This window comes from Panthera leo, chromosome B4 (assembly GCF_018350215.1).
Source record: "Panthera leo isolate Ple1 chromosome B4, P.leo_Ple1_pat1.1, whole genome shotgun sequence".
In the NCBI taxonomy this organism is placed as follows: Eukaryota; Metazoa; Chordata; class Mammalia; order Carnivora; family Felidae; genus Panthera; species Panthera leo.
In genome coordinates, this window is record NC_056685.1 from 114447747 (window position 1) to 114462288 (window position 14542).

Sequence of the window (14542 nt, forward strand, 5' to 3'; positions counted from 1 at the left end):
GTGTCTGTTTTTGTGCCAGTACCATACTGTCTTGATGGTTACAGCTTTGTAGTACAGCTTGAAGCCTGGCATTGTGATGCCTCCAGCTTTGGTTTTCTTTTTCAGGATTGCTTTGGCTATTTGGGGTCTTTCTTGGTTCCATACAAATTTTAGGATTGTTTGTTCTAGTTCTGTGAAGAATGCTGGTGTTATTTTGATACAGATTGCATTGAATATGTAGATTGCTTTGGGTAGTATCGACATTTTAACATAGTTCTTTTTCCAAACCATGACCATGGAATATTTTTCCTTTTTTAACGTGTGTCTTCTTCAGTTTCTCTCATAAGCTTTCTATAGTTTTCAGCATATAGATTTTTCACCTCTTTGGTCAAGTTTATTCTTAGGTATTTTATGGTTTTGGTGCAATTGTAAATGGGATCGATTCCTTGATTTCTCTTTCTGCTGCTTCATTATTGGTGTATAGAAATACAACCAATTTCTGTACATTGATTTTATAACCTGAGACTTTGCTGAATTCATGTATCAGTTCTAGCAGTTTTTTGGTGGAGTCTTTTGGGTTTTCCACATAGAGTATAATGTCGTCTGTAAAGAGTGAAAGTTTGACTTCCTCCTTGCTGGTTTGGATGCCTTTTATTTCTTTTTGTTGTCTGATTGCTGAGGCTAGGACTTCCAACACTATGTTGAATAACAGTGGTAAGAGTGGAACAATGAGCAAGTTTTTATTAATCACTCTTTTTCCCTTTTATCTTTGTTCTAATTCTAGTTGCTGAAATGTAATGTTCATTGAATCAGATAATAAAAAAAATAAAGCTTGGACTTTTAATTTTTTTCACTTCTACTTATTTCATTTTATTGTAATTTATAAAAGTGTTAGACCACAAGAGATTAAGGAACTGTCCCTTCAGCAGAAGATTTGACAACTCCCATTTTATAGTATACTTTCCAGACAATTATTCAGCTTTGGCTTGAACCCTTCTAGTAACTAGGAGCTCATTACCTTTCTAGGAAGCTAATTCATTATTGGACTGTTCTGATTATTAGAAAATGTTTTCTTAGACTGAGTAGAAATCAACCTTCCTATGATTTGTAATCTTAAGACTTGATCCTGCCCCTGGAACTATACAACATAAATTTACTCTCTTTTAATGTATGACAGATCTTTGGGTATTCAAAAACACTTGTCATATCCCTCTTTAGTTTTCTTTAAGCCTCACTTTTTCTGATTATCCATATGACAGTTTCTAGAACCTCCTTGTCCTGATTGCCCTTTTCTGGACATACTCTTTTAATAATGTCTTTCTTAAGATGTATTACCCAGAACTAAATGGATCATAAATTTCTTGTTCTGGACAATAAATATACTTCTGCTAATGGTGCCAATAATGCAGTAAGTTTTTTTAGCAGTCCTGTCACTCTGTTGATTCACAATGAGTCATAATTTCTTAAGAGGGAATCAGAACTTCAAAATAGTCTCCATATTCAGCTGATTCCTTGTGTAAATACACTGGTCTGCCTTTTTTGATTCCTTTTAGAGAGGAAAGAAAAAAGTTAATTTTCATTTCTAACCTCACTGATTTTTAATTTTTCCATTTAAATATTAGCAACATGGCTGGTAACGTAACAGCAGATTTTAAGCAGGGGTGCTATATTTAGAAACATCATTGTGGGTAAAGGGTGGAGGGTAGCAGATGAACTGGAACAGGAGGGAGATGAAATGTTGGACGAACTGTTCAGTGACTGATATAGAAACTCAGATGACAAATGACAATGGCCTTAGTTAGAGAAGAAACAAAGAAGATGTAGAGAAGGGAACAGAACCCAGAGATATGTGAGTAATAAAAATTAATAGGACTTGACAACTAATTTATATGGAAATGACAGAGAGTAATGAGTGAGGAAGGGGGAATGGCAGCTCCTGACATTTAGAAGCTGACCTGGCATTTACAGGTAAGCCATGTTATTTCCTGTCGGGCGTAAGAACTTCACAGAATACTATTCGATGAGATTATTCTGAGGCCATAATAACATGAGACAAAACAGGTCCACTCCATGCTTTTGTCTAAGTGTAGACAAAAGCAGTCACTGTGCCATCTACAAAATTCCAAACACCCGCTTCTTTTGACTGAAATGAGTGTTGGTACTTTTTACCAATTATAGCATTGTCCTTGCTCTGGGCTCTCCTTCCTGTACAGAAGATGTGTTGAGATCACTATCATAAAATTTCCCCTTTCTGACAGCATCCAATCTAGAATGGACCACTGCTTCCTTAGACTCTTTCTCAAATTACTCAAATAGCAAATCCTATAATGGGTTTTTTTGATGCTCTTATACTGAGTTCTATGGTTCCCTATGCTGTGCATTCTTTACTGCAAATGAGCCATAAACTCACCTCATTCAACTAGAGATGGGTTCCTGGTTGTCTCCAGCTGAAGGTCATTAAGAATAATTCCAGAGTTTCTTGCTTGGACAATAGGTATAGAAATAAAGTATACTTTATTTAGTATAGAAGTAAAGAATACTAGATGAGAGGAAGGTAATGTCTTCAATTTTTAACAGCTTATCTTTGAAATAATAGTGGTTTAATCTCAGTGGGGATATCTAGGAGGGTTTTGGTTGGATATATGGCTCTGGGGCTTAAGAAAGATGTCTTTTTAAAAAAAATATTTTTCTTTTTTTTTTTTTTTTTTAAGTTTACCTATTTATTTTGAGGGGGTAGGTGTGAGTGGGGAAGGGGAAGAGAGATTGGAGAGAGAGAATCCCAAGCAGGCTCCACACTATCAGCGCAGACCCCGACTCAGGGCTCAGTCTCACAAACTGTGAGATCATGACCTGAGCCCAAATCAACAATTGGATGCTTAACTGACTGAGTGAGCCACCCAGGCTCATCTTAAAGGTTTTATTAATTATTATTATTATTTTAATGTTTATTCACTTTTGAGAGAGAGAGAGAGAGAGCACAAGCGGGGGAGGGGCATAGAGAGAGGGAGACATAGAATCTGAAGCAGGCTCCAGGCTCTGACCTGTCATCACAGAGCCCAACGTGGGGCTTGAACTCACAAATCGTGAGATCATGACCTGAGCTGAAGTCAAGATGCTTAACCAACTAAGCCACTTAGGCACCCCAAGATTTTATTTTTAAATAATCTCTACACCCAGTGTGGGGCTTGAACTCACAACACTGAGATCAAGAGTCGCATGCTCTACTGACTGAGCCAGCCAGGTACCCCTAAGTGAGATGTCTGTGCTGAATGTATCTATTTCTCATCTCTACCCATACATAAGTATACTCAGAAATATATATTTGAGAGCCATTGTTTATATAACAATTGAAGCTGTGGGGTTAGCTAAGGTCAGCAGGGAGGGGGAAAATGAAAAGAGAAAAGCCTGAGGACTGAACCCTGAGGAACACCTATATTTATGAGGTGAGCAGAAAATGAGATGCCCAGAAAGACTCTTGGGGGAAGCTGCCATTAAGAAGAGAATCAGAAGTAGAAAAAGACCAGAAGTTAGAGAAGGAGAGAGTTTTAAGAAGAACAATGAGATTAGTTCTATATGCTGCTAAGAAGACAAGTGAAATAAGGAGCCCTTCAAGCCATCTGACATGTTCCATTATTTTTTTGAGCACCTCTTTACTTTCTGGCACAATAAGATGTCTCACGTTCCTCTTATTCTTCCCTACCCTAACCCTAGCATCAGCCATTTGTCTAAGAATTCCTGTTTCCTTTGAGTGGAAAATGGTATTTAGAAACCATGATCTGGGATATTATTCCTTTTAAGAAGCTTGTCTGTGAAGGCCAATGGCTATATGGTGGTCACATGGGGGAATGGAAGGATGGAGAGAGGGGGAAACTTGGCTTAAGTAAAGATGAGCAAACCAGAGATCTGATTATCAGACCTGAAGCTTAAGGTCAGAAGCAAGATAAGGATGATTTGACCTTGAGTCCCGGAGTGGCATATAGAACTCCAAAGGTTAGGATTCATTTTAGGAATCTGCGTGGAGCTCTGCCTTTCAACATGCATTAAGAGAGGCCATCTGCCAGGGTTGCACACCAAAACAAAGCTTGAAGCCACCTGTGAAATATTTGGGTTATTTCCTGTGCCAACCATTTTTCCTGGCATGTGGGCTTTAGTGGTGCAATTGTAACTGTAATTATTAAGGTGATAATTATGTTTATTGACTTTAAATATTCTTTATCATTAAGAAAAGAATTGGACATTGGTATAAACATCTCTGGTTTTGTTGACCAAGTATTCCACCTCTTTTTCTTCCAGAAAATATCCATTTTCTTACCACAAACATAGGGAATCCCAACTCCTGGCTGAAGTTATTGGACTCAAGATGAGTAACCACATCAAGTAGGGCTGATCAAAATACTGTGTTTTGGTCCTGAGTGAGCAGGTGACCTGAACCAGGTCAATGAGAGTCTTTTCTTGGGGGTTGAAAAACTGATGCTGGGAAAGAGGCTTACTCCCCCTGTCAGACAGAGAGGTGGAGCATCAATTCGTTTGTGGTAAAATTCCCAGGAAGAAGCCAGTGTAAGAGAAACAGAGATGCGAGATGCCACTCCGAGTGGCATTTGAATCTCTCTGATCCCTTGTCTGTGAGGCCCAGGTGCACTCTTGCCATCTCAGAACTGGAGGAGCCTGCTAACACAGATTCCTTTTTGCCTAAGCTAGTTTTGACTCGAGTTTCAGTCACTTTTCACCAAAAGAGAGAGACCTCACTCATACAATGACTTCAAATAAGTCTCATTTGAATTTGTATTGTCAGAAGCTTATGACTTCATTGATACTGTCAAGAGTTAACTTCATCCCCCCCCCTTTTTTTAAACTGAAGTATATTAACATACCATGTTATATTAGTGTCAGGTGTACAATATAATGATTCAACAATTCTGTACATTTCTTCGTACTCATCAAAAGTAAGTGTACTCTTGATCTCCTTTATCTATTTTACTCCTCCCCCCACCCACCTCCCCTCTGGCAACCACCAGTTTGTTCTCTGTATTTAAGAGTATGTTTTTAGTTTGTCTTTTTTTAATTTGTTTTGTTTCTTACATTCCACATATGAGTGAAATCATATGGTATGTTTCTTTTTCTGTATGACTTATTTCACTTAGCAGTATACCCTCTCGGTCCATCTTTGTTGTTACAAATGGCAAGAGCTCATTCTTTTTTATGGCTGAGTAATACCCCACTATTATATATAGGTGTGTGTATATCTATATCTATATCTATATCTATATCTATATCTATACCTATATCTATACTTATATCTATCTTATCCATTCATCTTTTTCCACATCTTTATTCACTTATCTATCAATGGATACTTGGGTTGCTTCCATATCTTGCCATATCTTGGCTATTGTAAATAATGCTGCAGTAAACATAGGGGTGCATATATCTTTTCAAATTAGTGTTTTTGTTTTCCTTGAATAAATACCCAGTAGTAGAATTACTGGATCATAGGGTAGTTCTATTTTTAACTTTTTGAGGAAACTCCATACTGTTTCCCACAGTGGCTGCACCAATTTGTATTCCCATCAAAGTGCATGAGGGTTCCTTTTTCTCTACATCCTTGTCAACACTTGTTGTTTCTTCTATTTTTGATTTTAGCCATTCTGACATGTGTGAGGTGATATCTCATTGTGGTTTTGATTTGCATTTTCCTGATGATGAGTGATGTTGAGCATCTTTTCAAGCATCTGTTGGCCATCTGTAGGTCTTTTTTGGAAAATGTCTGTTCCGGTCCTCTGCCCATTTTTAAATTGTATCTTTTTTTTTTTTTTGGTGTTCAGTTATATAAGTTCTTTATATATTTTGGATATTAACCTATTAATGGATATGTCATTTGCAAATACCTTCTTTATTCAGTAGGTTTTCTTTTTGTTTTGTTGATGGTTTCCTTTGCTGTGCAAAAGCCTTTTGTTTTGGTGTGGTCCAAATAACTTAGTTTTGCTTTTGTTTCCCTTGCCTGAGGAGACTTATCTAGAAAAATGTTTCTATGGCTGATATCAAATAAATTATTGCCTATGTTTTCTTCTGGGATTTTTATGATTTCAAGTCTCACATTTAGGTCTTTAATCCTTTATTCTTTATCATTTAAAATGAAGTTAACTTCATTCTGACAAGGATTTCAAACAACCCACTCAAATAGTAAGAAATAAAGTAACCACAAATGGCTATTGCGTTTTTCCTAATAAAAGCAGCAGTTGGGGGGCATCTGGGTGGCTCAGTCCATTAAGCATCCAACTTTGACTTTGGCTCAGGTCAGGTCATGAGCTCACAATAGGGAGTTTGAGCCCTGCTGAGAGTGCAGAGCCTGCTTGGGATTCTTTCTCTTTCCGTCTCTCTCTGCCCCTCCCGTACTTGTGCATCCTAGAAGTTGTTCAAAATGATTTTTTTTCCTACTTATGCCTAATAGTAGAACCTCTATCCCAGGTGGTCTCCCAAGGATCTTTTTCTTATTAACAACCTTAATTTAAATTGTATTTTCTATTCTTCACTTTCTGCACTTTATTGCACTGATTGTATATTATCTTGTTACTTTGTTAAATCTCCCATTAAAAAAAAATTTTTTTTTAACATTTATTATTGAGAGAGACACACAGAGCATGAGCAGGGGAGGGGCCAAGAGATGGAGAGACACAGAATCTGAAGCAGGCTCCGGGTTCTGAGCTGTCAGCACAGAGCCCGACGCTGGGCTCAAACCCACAAACTGCGAGATGATGACCTGAGCCGAAGTTGGACGCTTAACCGACTGAGCCACCCAGGTGCCCCTAAATCTCCCATTTCTAAAGCAACAAGAAATAAATGATTTGTAAGAGAAAGTATGTATACTTTCTTATCTTTCACCCCTTTAGTTACAACCTACCAAGTGCTTACTCAGACTTACACTTTCCATAACTGAAGAGTTATTTTGATAGGTTTTACTATCTACTCTTTAGCTTTTCTAGTCCATAAGGATAAGTAGAAGCCTTAATCCTTATGTTTACCCAGGCATTTGCAGAATTCAAGGACAGCTATCCAAGTTGGCTAATGGCTTTGTACTTTAAATTAGGGTTCAGTGCTTATAATCACTCAATGCATTCAATGCATTGTTAGTCATTGCATTCCATAGTTTTTCTTTGCCAGCCCCTCCTTACAGAATTATCCTCTAGTTTTCTTCTGGGGATTGACCTTTCCCCCACTTTGAGTCTATGAGATCTCAGTGCACTCTGATCCCTGTATCAGAGCCCAAGATCAAGATCCTTGAGCCATGACCCAGGCCCAAGACAATCTGCACATGTGTTCCGGAGGTAAGTACTTCACCTAACCCAGTACAGTCCGAGCACGTTTCGGGATATTTGTTAATGCTACCAGCAGATATATTTTTCTTCTCCCTTGAATATGAACTTAAGGGTCTGTGAGGCTGGGATTTCTGCAGCCATCTCATAAGCATGAAGGGATTCTCTGTCTGAGGACGGAGCCAGCCTGAAAGACACGGAGCTGAAAGAGAAAGAGGAACCCACGCCTAATTACTTGAACCAAAAATTAACTTTGTGCTCGAGCCCATTTGAATGAATCTTTCTGTTACTTATAACCAAAAGAATCTTTTTTTTTTTAAAAAAGCTTATTTATTTATCTTGACAGAGAGAGAGAATGAGTTGAGGACAGGCAGAGAGAGAGGGAGAGAGAGACAGAGAGAGAGAGAGAGAGAGAGAGAGAGAGGAATCCCAAGGGGGCTTCTGATCATCACAGGGCTCAGTCTCACAAACTGTGAGATCAGGGGCTGAGCTGAAATCAGGAGTCAGACACTTAATCCTACAGGAGAAAACAGGCAGCAACCTCTTTGACCTTGGCCACAGCAACTTCTTGCTTGACATATCTGAGGAGGCAAGGGAAATAAAAGCAAAAATGAACTATTGGGACCTCATCGAGGTAAAAACCTTCTCAAAAATAATATAAAAACAGGGAGGGGGACAAAACATAAGAGACTCTTAAATATGGAGAACAAAAAGAGGGTTACTGGAAAGGTTGTGGGGGATGGGCTAAGTGGGTAAGGGGCATTAAGGAATCTACTCCTGAAATCATTGTTGTACCATATGCTAACTAACTAGGATGTAAATTAAAAAAAATAAATTAAAAAATGGTTAAAAAAAAAGAAACATAAAAAAAAGATAAAAAGCTTCTGAACAGCAAAGGAAACATTCAACAAAGCTAAAAGGCACCTGATAGAATGGGAGAAGATATTTGCAAATGACATATTGGTTGGTATCCAAAATCTGTAAAGAACTTACCAAACTGAACACTCAAAAAACAAATAATGTACTGAAGAAATGGGCAAAAGACATGAATACACACTTTTCCAAAGACATCCAGATGGTAACAGACCCATGAAAAGATTCTCAACATCACTCATCATCAGGGAAATACAAATCAAAACCACAATGAGATATCACCTCACACCTGTCAGAATGGCTAACATTAACAACTCAGGAAACAACAGATGTTTGTGAGGATACAGAGAAAGAGGAACCCTTTTTAACTGCTGTTGGGAATGCAAACTGGTGTAACCTCTCTGGAAAACAGTACGGAGGCTCCTCAAAAAACTTAAAAAAATTACCCTATGACCCAGCAATTGCACTACTAGGTAATTATCCACAGGATACAAAAATGCTGATTTGAAGGGGCACATGTACCCCAATGTTTATAGCAATGTCATCAACAAGAGCCAAATTATGGAAAAAGTCCGGGTGGCTGGCCGGGCCATCCGAGTGTCCGTGGGGCTCCAAGTCCCCGGCCCCACCCGCCCTCAGTTGTGGTCAGACTCCTCCTCCTCCGCTTCACGAAGCCACTTGAAGAAGGCTGTGACAGATTTAAGGGCTACGCCCTTGCCCTGTTGCTCAGCGGGGTCCTTGCTACTCTCCCAGCTATAGAAGGCCTCCTCTTCCACCATGTCCTCATCATACAGCGCATCAAAGAACATCTGAAGCAGGCTGGCGGGCAGTTCTAAGGTCACTACAAGGGCCTGGAGGGTGTAGATCGCCTGCAACTCCTGTTCATCACATAAGTATTTCTGTAGCAGTTTTGCTCAAGCTTTCAGCACCGCCACATCCACTCGGAGGGGCATCTCAAAGAGAATTGCAGAATAGCAGACAGCTGTCATGAGGGCAAGAACCAGTGTGTTGGATGCTACCTGCTGCTGACTCAGGTTGGCCTCTATCCAGTCAAACACCCGCTGGTTACTGCTGCCCTCCTTCAGCAGCTTCTCCAGCTGTCTGCTCAGCTCCCCAGAGGAGAGCATCCTCTGGCCAGGGGCTTCAGACTCCTCGCCCAAGGTGTACTCCACCTTCTGTTCAGCGACGAATGCCCTGACGTCCTGGCCTTCAGGTAGAAATTCTTTCCAGCTGAGTCCAGCTTCTTGCCCCAGCATCCCCACCTTTTTGGGACCCATGCTTTTACACAGAAGCCCCAGGATGTCCAGCAACAGAGAAACAGCTTTGCCCAGGGGTCTCAGAGGTTTTGTAATCTCCCTGAACAGCTCCCCCATAGGTCCTCCACCTTCCTGCAGAATGGGCGACACGAGTTCTGCTCGTAGAGCCACAAATGGGGGTGTGTGTGTGTGTGTGTGTGTCAATTTCCATGTCTTCAGCCAATTCTAGGATTTCATACAAACCTTGGTAGTACTGAGCAGTGGAGAGGTGCCCGGCAAAGAGCAGCTGGTGCAGCAGCCGCCCCATATGCCCACGAGCGATGGTGCTGCGCTCCAGTGTCGACTGGATGCCGTGCGGCACAAAGGTGAAGAGCAGGGAGGGTGAGGCCAGCTCCTGTATGCACTGCCTCCTTCATGTCATTGAGATGGAAATATTCTTCAATAATGGCCTTGGATTTCTTTTTCCAGCTCTTCCTCAGAGAGCGCAGCCTTTGGGGGGCTCGCCGGGGGCAGGGTGGCTTCTCGCTTCACAGCATCCCGCCCACAGTCCCCATCCTCCGTGAGGCTAGCTGCCTTGCGCGGTCCCTCAGGCTGGGAGGGCCGCTCTCTACTCCGCTCTTCCTCTTCCTGGCTGAAGCTCCGCTTGGTGGCAGGTGTCCGAGAGCGATCGAGCCGGTCTCCACGCTCACTTCCCCGTTCACTCCGCTCTAGGCGGTCTCCCCGGTCCCCAGCTTTCTCCCCTCTTTCCCGGCTCAAGCTACTCCTCTGTACCACACGTCTGCTATCTGTGTTTTCTGTAGGTACTGCTTGTTGAAGGGCTGAGAAGCCATTCAAGGTACTAGTAGCTGGACGAGCAGCTGCTGGTGCTGCGTCAGAGGGCTTGGCTCCTGAGCCTCCACTGCTGCCCTTGCCGCAGCTCGATCGCCCACCAGGTGCAAAGAGCTGGTTGTGAGAATCAATGGAGCCGGGCTTCAAGATCTTGGTGAGCCGTGAGGTGTCAGTAGGTGTCAGCAAGGCTGCCCTTGCCGATGGGGACTGTGTTCCAGCCACCATCATCCACAAGTGGGAGGCCTCGGCTAATGGGTGGGCCTGGAGGGCCACCCCGTCGCTTGTCGCTGCCCTTGGCCATTAGCTGCTGCACTTTTACATGCTCCCAGTGCTCCTCCATCTCAGCCTCCTTGTGGATCTGGTCAGTGGTCTTGGGACCCTGGTCCCCACGGCGTGGCACCCGATTGCTCCGTCGCAGATCCAGCACATCTTGCAGCATAAAGCGGATTCGGGATGAAGTCTTCTTTTCCTTAATGATTTTTTCCGTCTGGTTGAAATACTGATCCATTTGGGGCTTGGCTTTTTCAAAGTCCAGATCTTTGCCAATGGTAGTGAGCAGACGACAAAGGCATTCAAGAGACTCTTCATCATGGTTCTTAAGTAGTTTAACCACACAGCCATGCGTTATTGCCTCCGTTAACATCTTCAGCTTAAACGACTCCCCAATAAACTTGATATTCCCTAACGAGCGCCGCCAGGCTGTGTCTCGAGCCTCTTCCAACTCTTCCTTCAGGCGTCCTCGTTCTTCTGCCATAGCAGCTTCATCCATTTCTTTTTGCTTCTTCTCAAAAACCTCATCATCATCTTTGTCTTTCTCAAACTCCTTCTGACATGGACTCAACAATAGTTTTCGGAAGTTCACAGTCACCGTTGGCTTTTCTGTAGTGGGCACTTTCAGCACCATGAGGCAGCGGCACATGTTGGCAAAGGCCACAGAGAAGCTGGGCTTTGAAATGGCCTTGTCGAAGATGAGGTCCATGAACCCTTTGAGGCGTTCCTCAGTGTCGATGGCCCGCTGTGTCACCTGCTTCATCAGCTGCTGGAACATCTGGGGTGTCAGCTTATTCAGTATGGAGCGCACCCTGCGGAACAGGTCCTGGGTTTTGCTGGTCTACCTACTTCCATTCTAGGCCTTTCTTACCCTTCTCCAGACCACAGCCAGAGGGCTCCTTTCACATTTCAAATCTCCTATTACTCCTGTGGTTAAAACACTTTGCTGTATGTATTATACTTTAAAAAAATAGTAAGTTTGATGTATATTATACAAATAACACAATGCACAGATGTTCAGTACAGTTTGAGGAGTTTTGATAACTGAATATGCCTGTGTGAAATCACCACCCCAAATAAGATATAAACATTTCTTTCTTTCTCTTTTTTCATTTCTTTTTGCCTCAGAAAGTTCCCTTGCCCCCTTTTTTCCAGTCATTGGCCCCCTGCCTAGCCTCCACTCCCAGAGGCAACCACTTTCTGATTTTCATCACCACAGATTAGTTTTGCCTGGTTTTGGATTTGATACAAATATAATCACACGGTATGGACTTTTGTGCCTATTTTTACTCAATGTAAGTTTTTTGAGAGTGTCCCATGTTGTTGTGTGTTCATTCCTTTAAATTAAGTATGAGTATATTCCACAGTTTATCCATTCTCTTGTTGATGGACATTTGGGTTGTTTTCAGTTTTAGGCTATTTTAAGGCTTCTATGAATATCTAAGTCCTCTGAGGATGTGAGTTTTCATTTCTCTTGGGTAAATACCTAAGAGTGGAATTGTCACCAAGTAACATGGGGTTCAGCAATCTAAAGATCCATTTAGGATGAAGACCCAAACCCTGCGTGGCCCTGATCACCTCTCTGCATGCACCCCCTTCTGCATGCACCCGCTTCTCACTGAGCTTTGGTCCCTCTGTCCATGCTCTTCCCTCTGCCAGAAACACTTCCTTCCCACAGCTGCCTATCTTCCAATCGAGTCATTCTTGTCATAGGCATTCACAGCTCTTTGTCTGTGATGCCCCAGAACTTGCCAAGCCTGAAGTTTTATGTTTCTGGGCACAATCATTTGTTTACTGTTTGCCTCTCACTCAGCAGCAAGCTCCATGAGGGCAAGTTATCTGCCCATTTTACTCACACAATGCCCCGCCTAGTTTCTAGCCTGTACTGAGCATCCAGTACTCATTGGTGGGTGAATGAATCATGGCCATTCTGTACCCACCACAGATTCTGTTCTCCACTTTGGTAAAAACCCTTTTGGTCAGCCAGAGAAGGAACTGTGCCCTCATGAGGGATTTTCCAACAGTCTGGACTCAATGAGAGGGGGAAACACCCAGGCAATCAGTTGTGTTCAGGCTGCCTGACTCCCAGGAAAGAGAAAAGCTTGAATTTCAATCTTACTAGATGTTGTCCTAAGCAGACCATTATCAAAACAAAATTCCTGCTTAAAGGGGCTTCTGATCCAAATAAGATAACAAGGCAACACAGTTAGCAAATACGCTGCCTCGAACTAGACCAAAGGGGACTTGCTCCTGGTTTTGTTTCCCCTAGATTTTCTTTTTGAGCACCATGTCCGGGGGCATTCTCAAGATGGCACTGGTTTTCTTGGAAGGCAGAATTTTTTCTTGGTAGACAGGAAAATGAAGTTATTCCAGAAAATATTAGAGGACAAAGAACTAGGCGATGAAATTTACTTCTACATTGAAAAGCACCCCTGTGAGGTATTTTTAACGTTTGACTTGCCAGAGCAGAGATGCTGATAGCTAGGAAGGCTCATTTCCCCAATGTGGGCTGCAATTGTGAGCAAGGCCATTCAGGGGTGTGTTTAGGATACATTGTCACTCCCTCCTCCTCAGAGGCCCCAATACGAACGGTAATGATTACTATAACCTTACATTCCTTTGTATGATTCTGTATTTCTCGTGGGTGATTTCCTCCCCAGGTTGACTTCTCATCTGCCTAGAGTGATAATAACGAGCAGACGAGTAAATGGATACTCTTTCTTGTGTGAGTGTTTTGCCTTTGCAAAAAGAGTGCAGAAATGTGATCCTAGACAATGGGTATGGTACAGAAAGGACTAGAGGTATTCAAGAAAACAACCTGATTACTTTTACTGCCATTATTTTAGGAACCAGCAAAACTCTACAGAAGGAATTGAATACGCTCTCCTGTCTTTAAATGGGGGTGGGTGATTCTTCAGTTGAAGGGGATTTGAGGAAGTCAAAGGTGATAATATGCATTAGAAAGTCTGACAAATATTTGTCAAGAAACTCAAGTGTTCATACCCTCCAATCTAGTAATTCCACTCATAGACGTCTGTCCTGTAGAATTAATCATAGATATGGACAAGTGTCTATTACAAGGAGGATCACTGCTGCCTTACTTATAATAGGGAGAAATTGGAAATGGTCTAAATGTTTAACAAAACCAGAATGGCTAAATAAATTCTCAGGTCTGCTTATTATAAAATATTATGATACTAAATCATGTTTGCAAAGAGATTTAATAACATGGGAAGATTCTCTGGCCAACTAATCTTTGACAAAGTAGGAAAGAATATCCAATGGAATAAAGACAGTCTCTTCAGCAAGTGGTGCTGGGAAAACTGGACAGCGATATGCAGAAGAATGAACCTGGACCAGTTTCTTACACCATACACAAAAATAAACTCAAAATGGATGAAAGACCTAAATGTAAGACAGGAAGCCATCAAAATCCTCGAGGAAAAGCAGGCAAAAACCTCTTTGATCTTGGCCGCAGCAACTTCTTACTCAACACGTCTCTGGAGGCAAGGGAAACAAAAGCAACAATGAACGAACTCCTGGGACCTCATCAAAATAAAAAGCTTCTGCACAGTGAAGGAAACAATCAGCAAAACTAAAAGGCAACAGACCAAACGGGAAAAGATATATGCAAACTACGTATCAGATAAAGGGTTAGTATCCAAATCTATAAAGAACTTATCAAACTCAACACCCAAAAAACAAATAATCCAGTGAAGAAATGGGCAAAAGACATGAATAGACACTTCTCCAAAGAAGACATCCAGATGGCCAACCGACACATGAAAAATGCTCAACATCACTCATCATCAGGGAAATACAAATCAAAACCACAAGGAGATACCACCTTACACCTGTCAGAATGGCTAACATCAACAACTCAGGCAACAACAGATGTTGGCGAGGATGCAGAGAAAGAGGATCTCTTTTGCACTGCTGGTGGGAATGCAAGCTAGTGCAGCCACTCTGGAAAACAGTATGGAGGTTCCTCAAACAACTAAAAATAGAACTACCCTACGACCCAGC

General features: G+C 41.9%; 1 protein-coding gene across 1 annotated transcript; it reads right to left on the reverse strand.

The window, feature by feature from the left end:
* Positions 1-8772: 8772 nt before the first annotated feature.
* On the reverse strand, positions 8773-12218 carry LOC122225449 (eukaryotic translation initiation factor 4 gamma 1-like). Its single transcript, XM_042948334.1, is given in 7 exon segments — positions 8773-9579; positions 9582-9597; positions 9600-9825; positions 9827-9879; positions 9881-10426; positions 10428-11352; positions 12136-12218. Coding segments are annotated over 7 exon segments (2631 nt in total). The 3' UTR covers positions 8773-8797.
* Positions 12219-14542: the final 2324 nt, after the last annotated feature.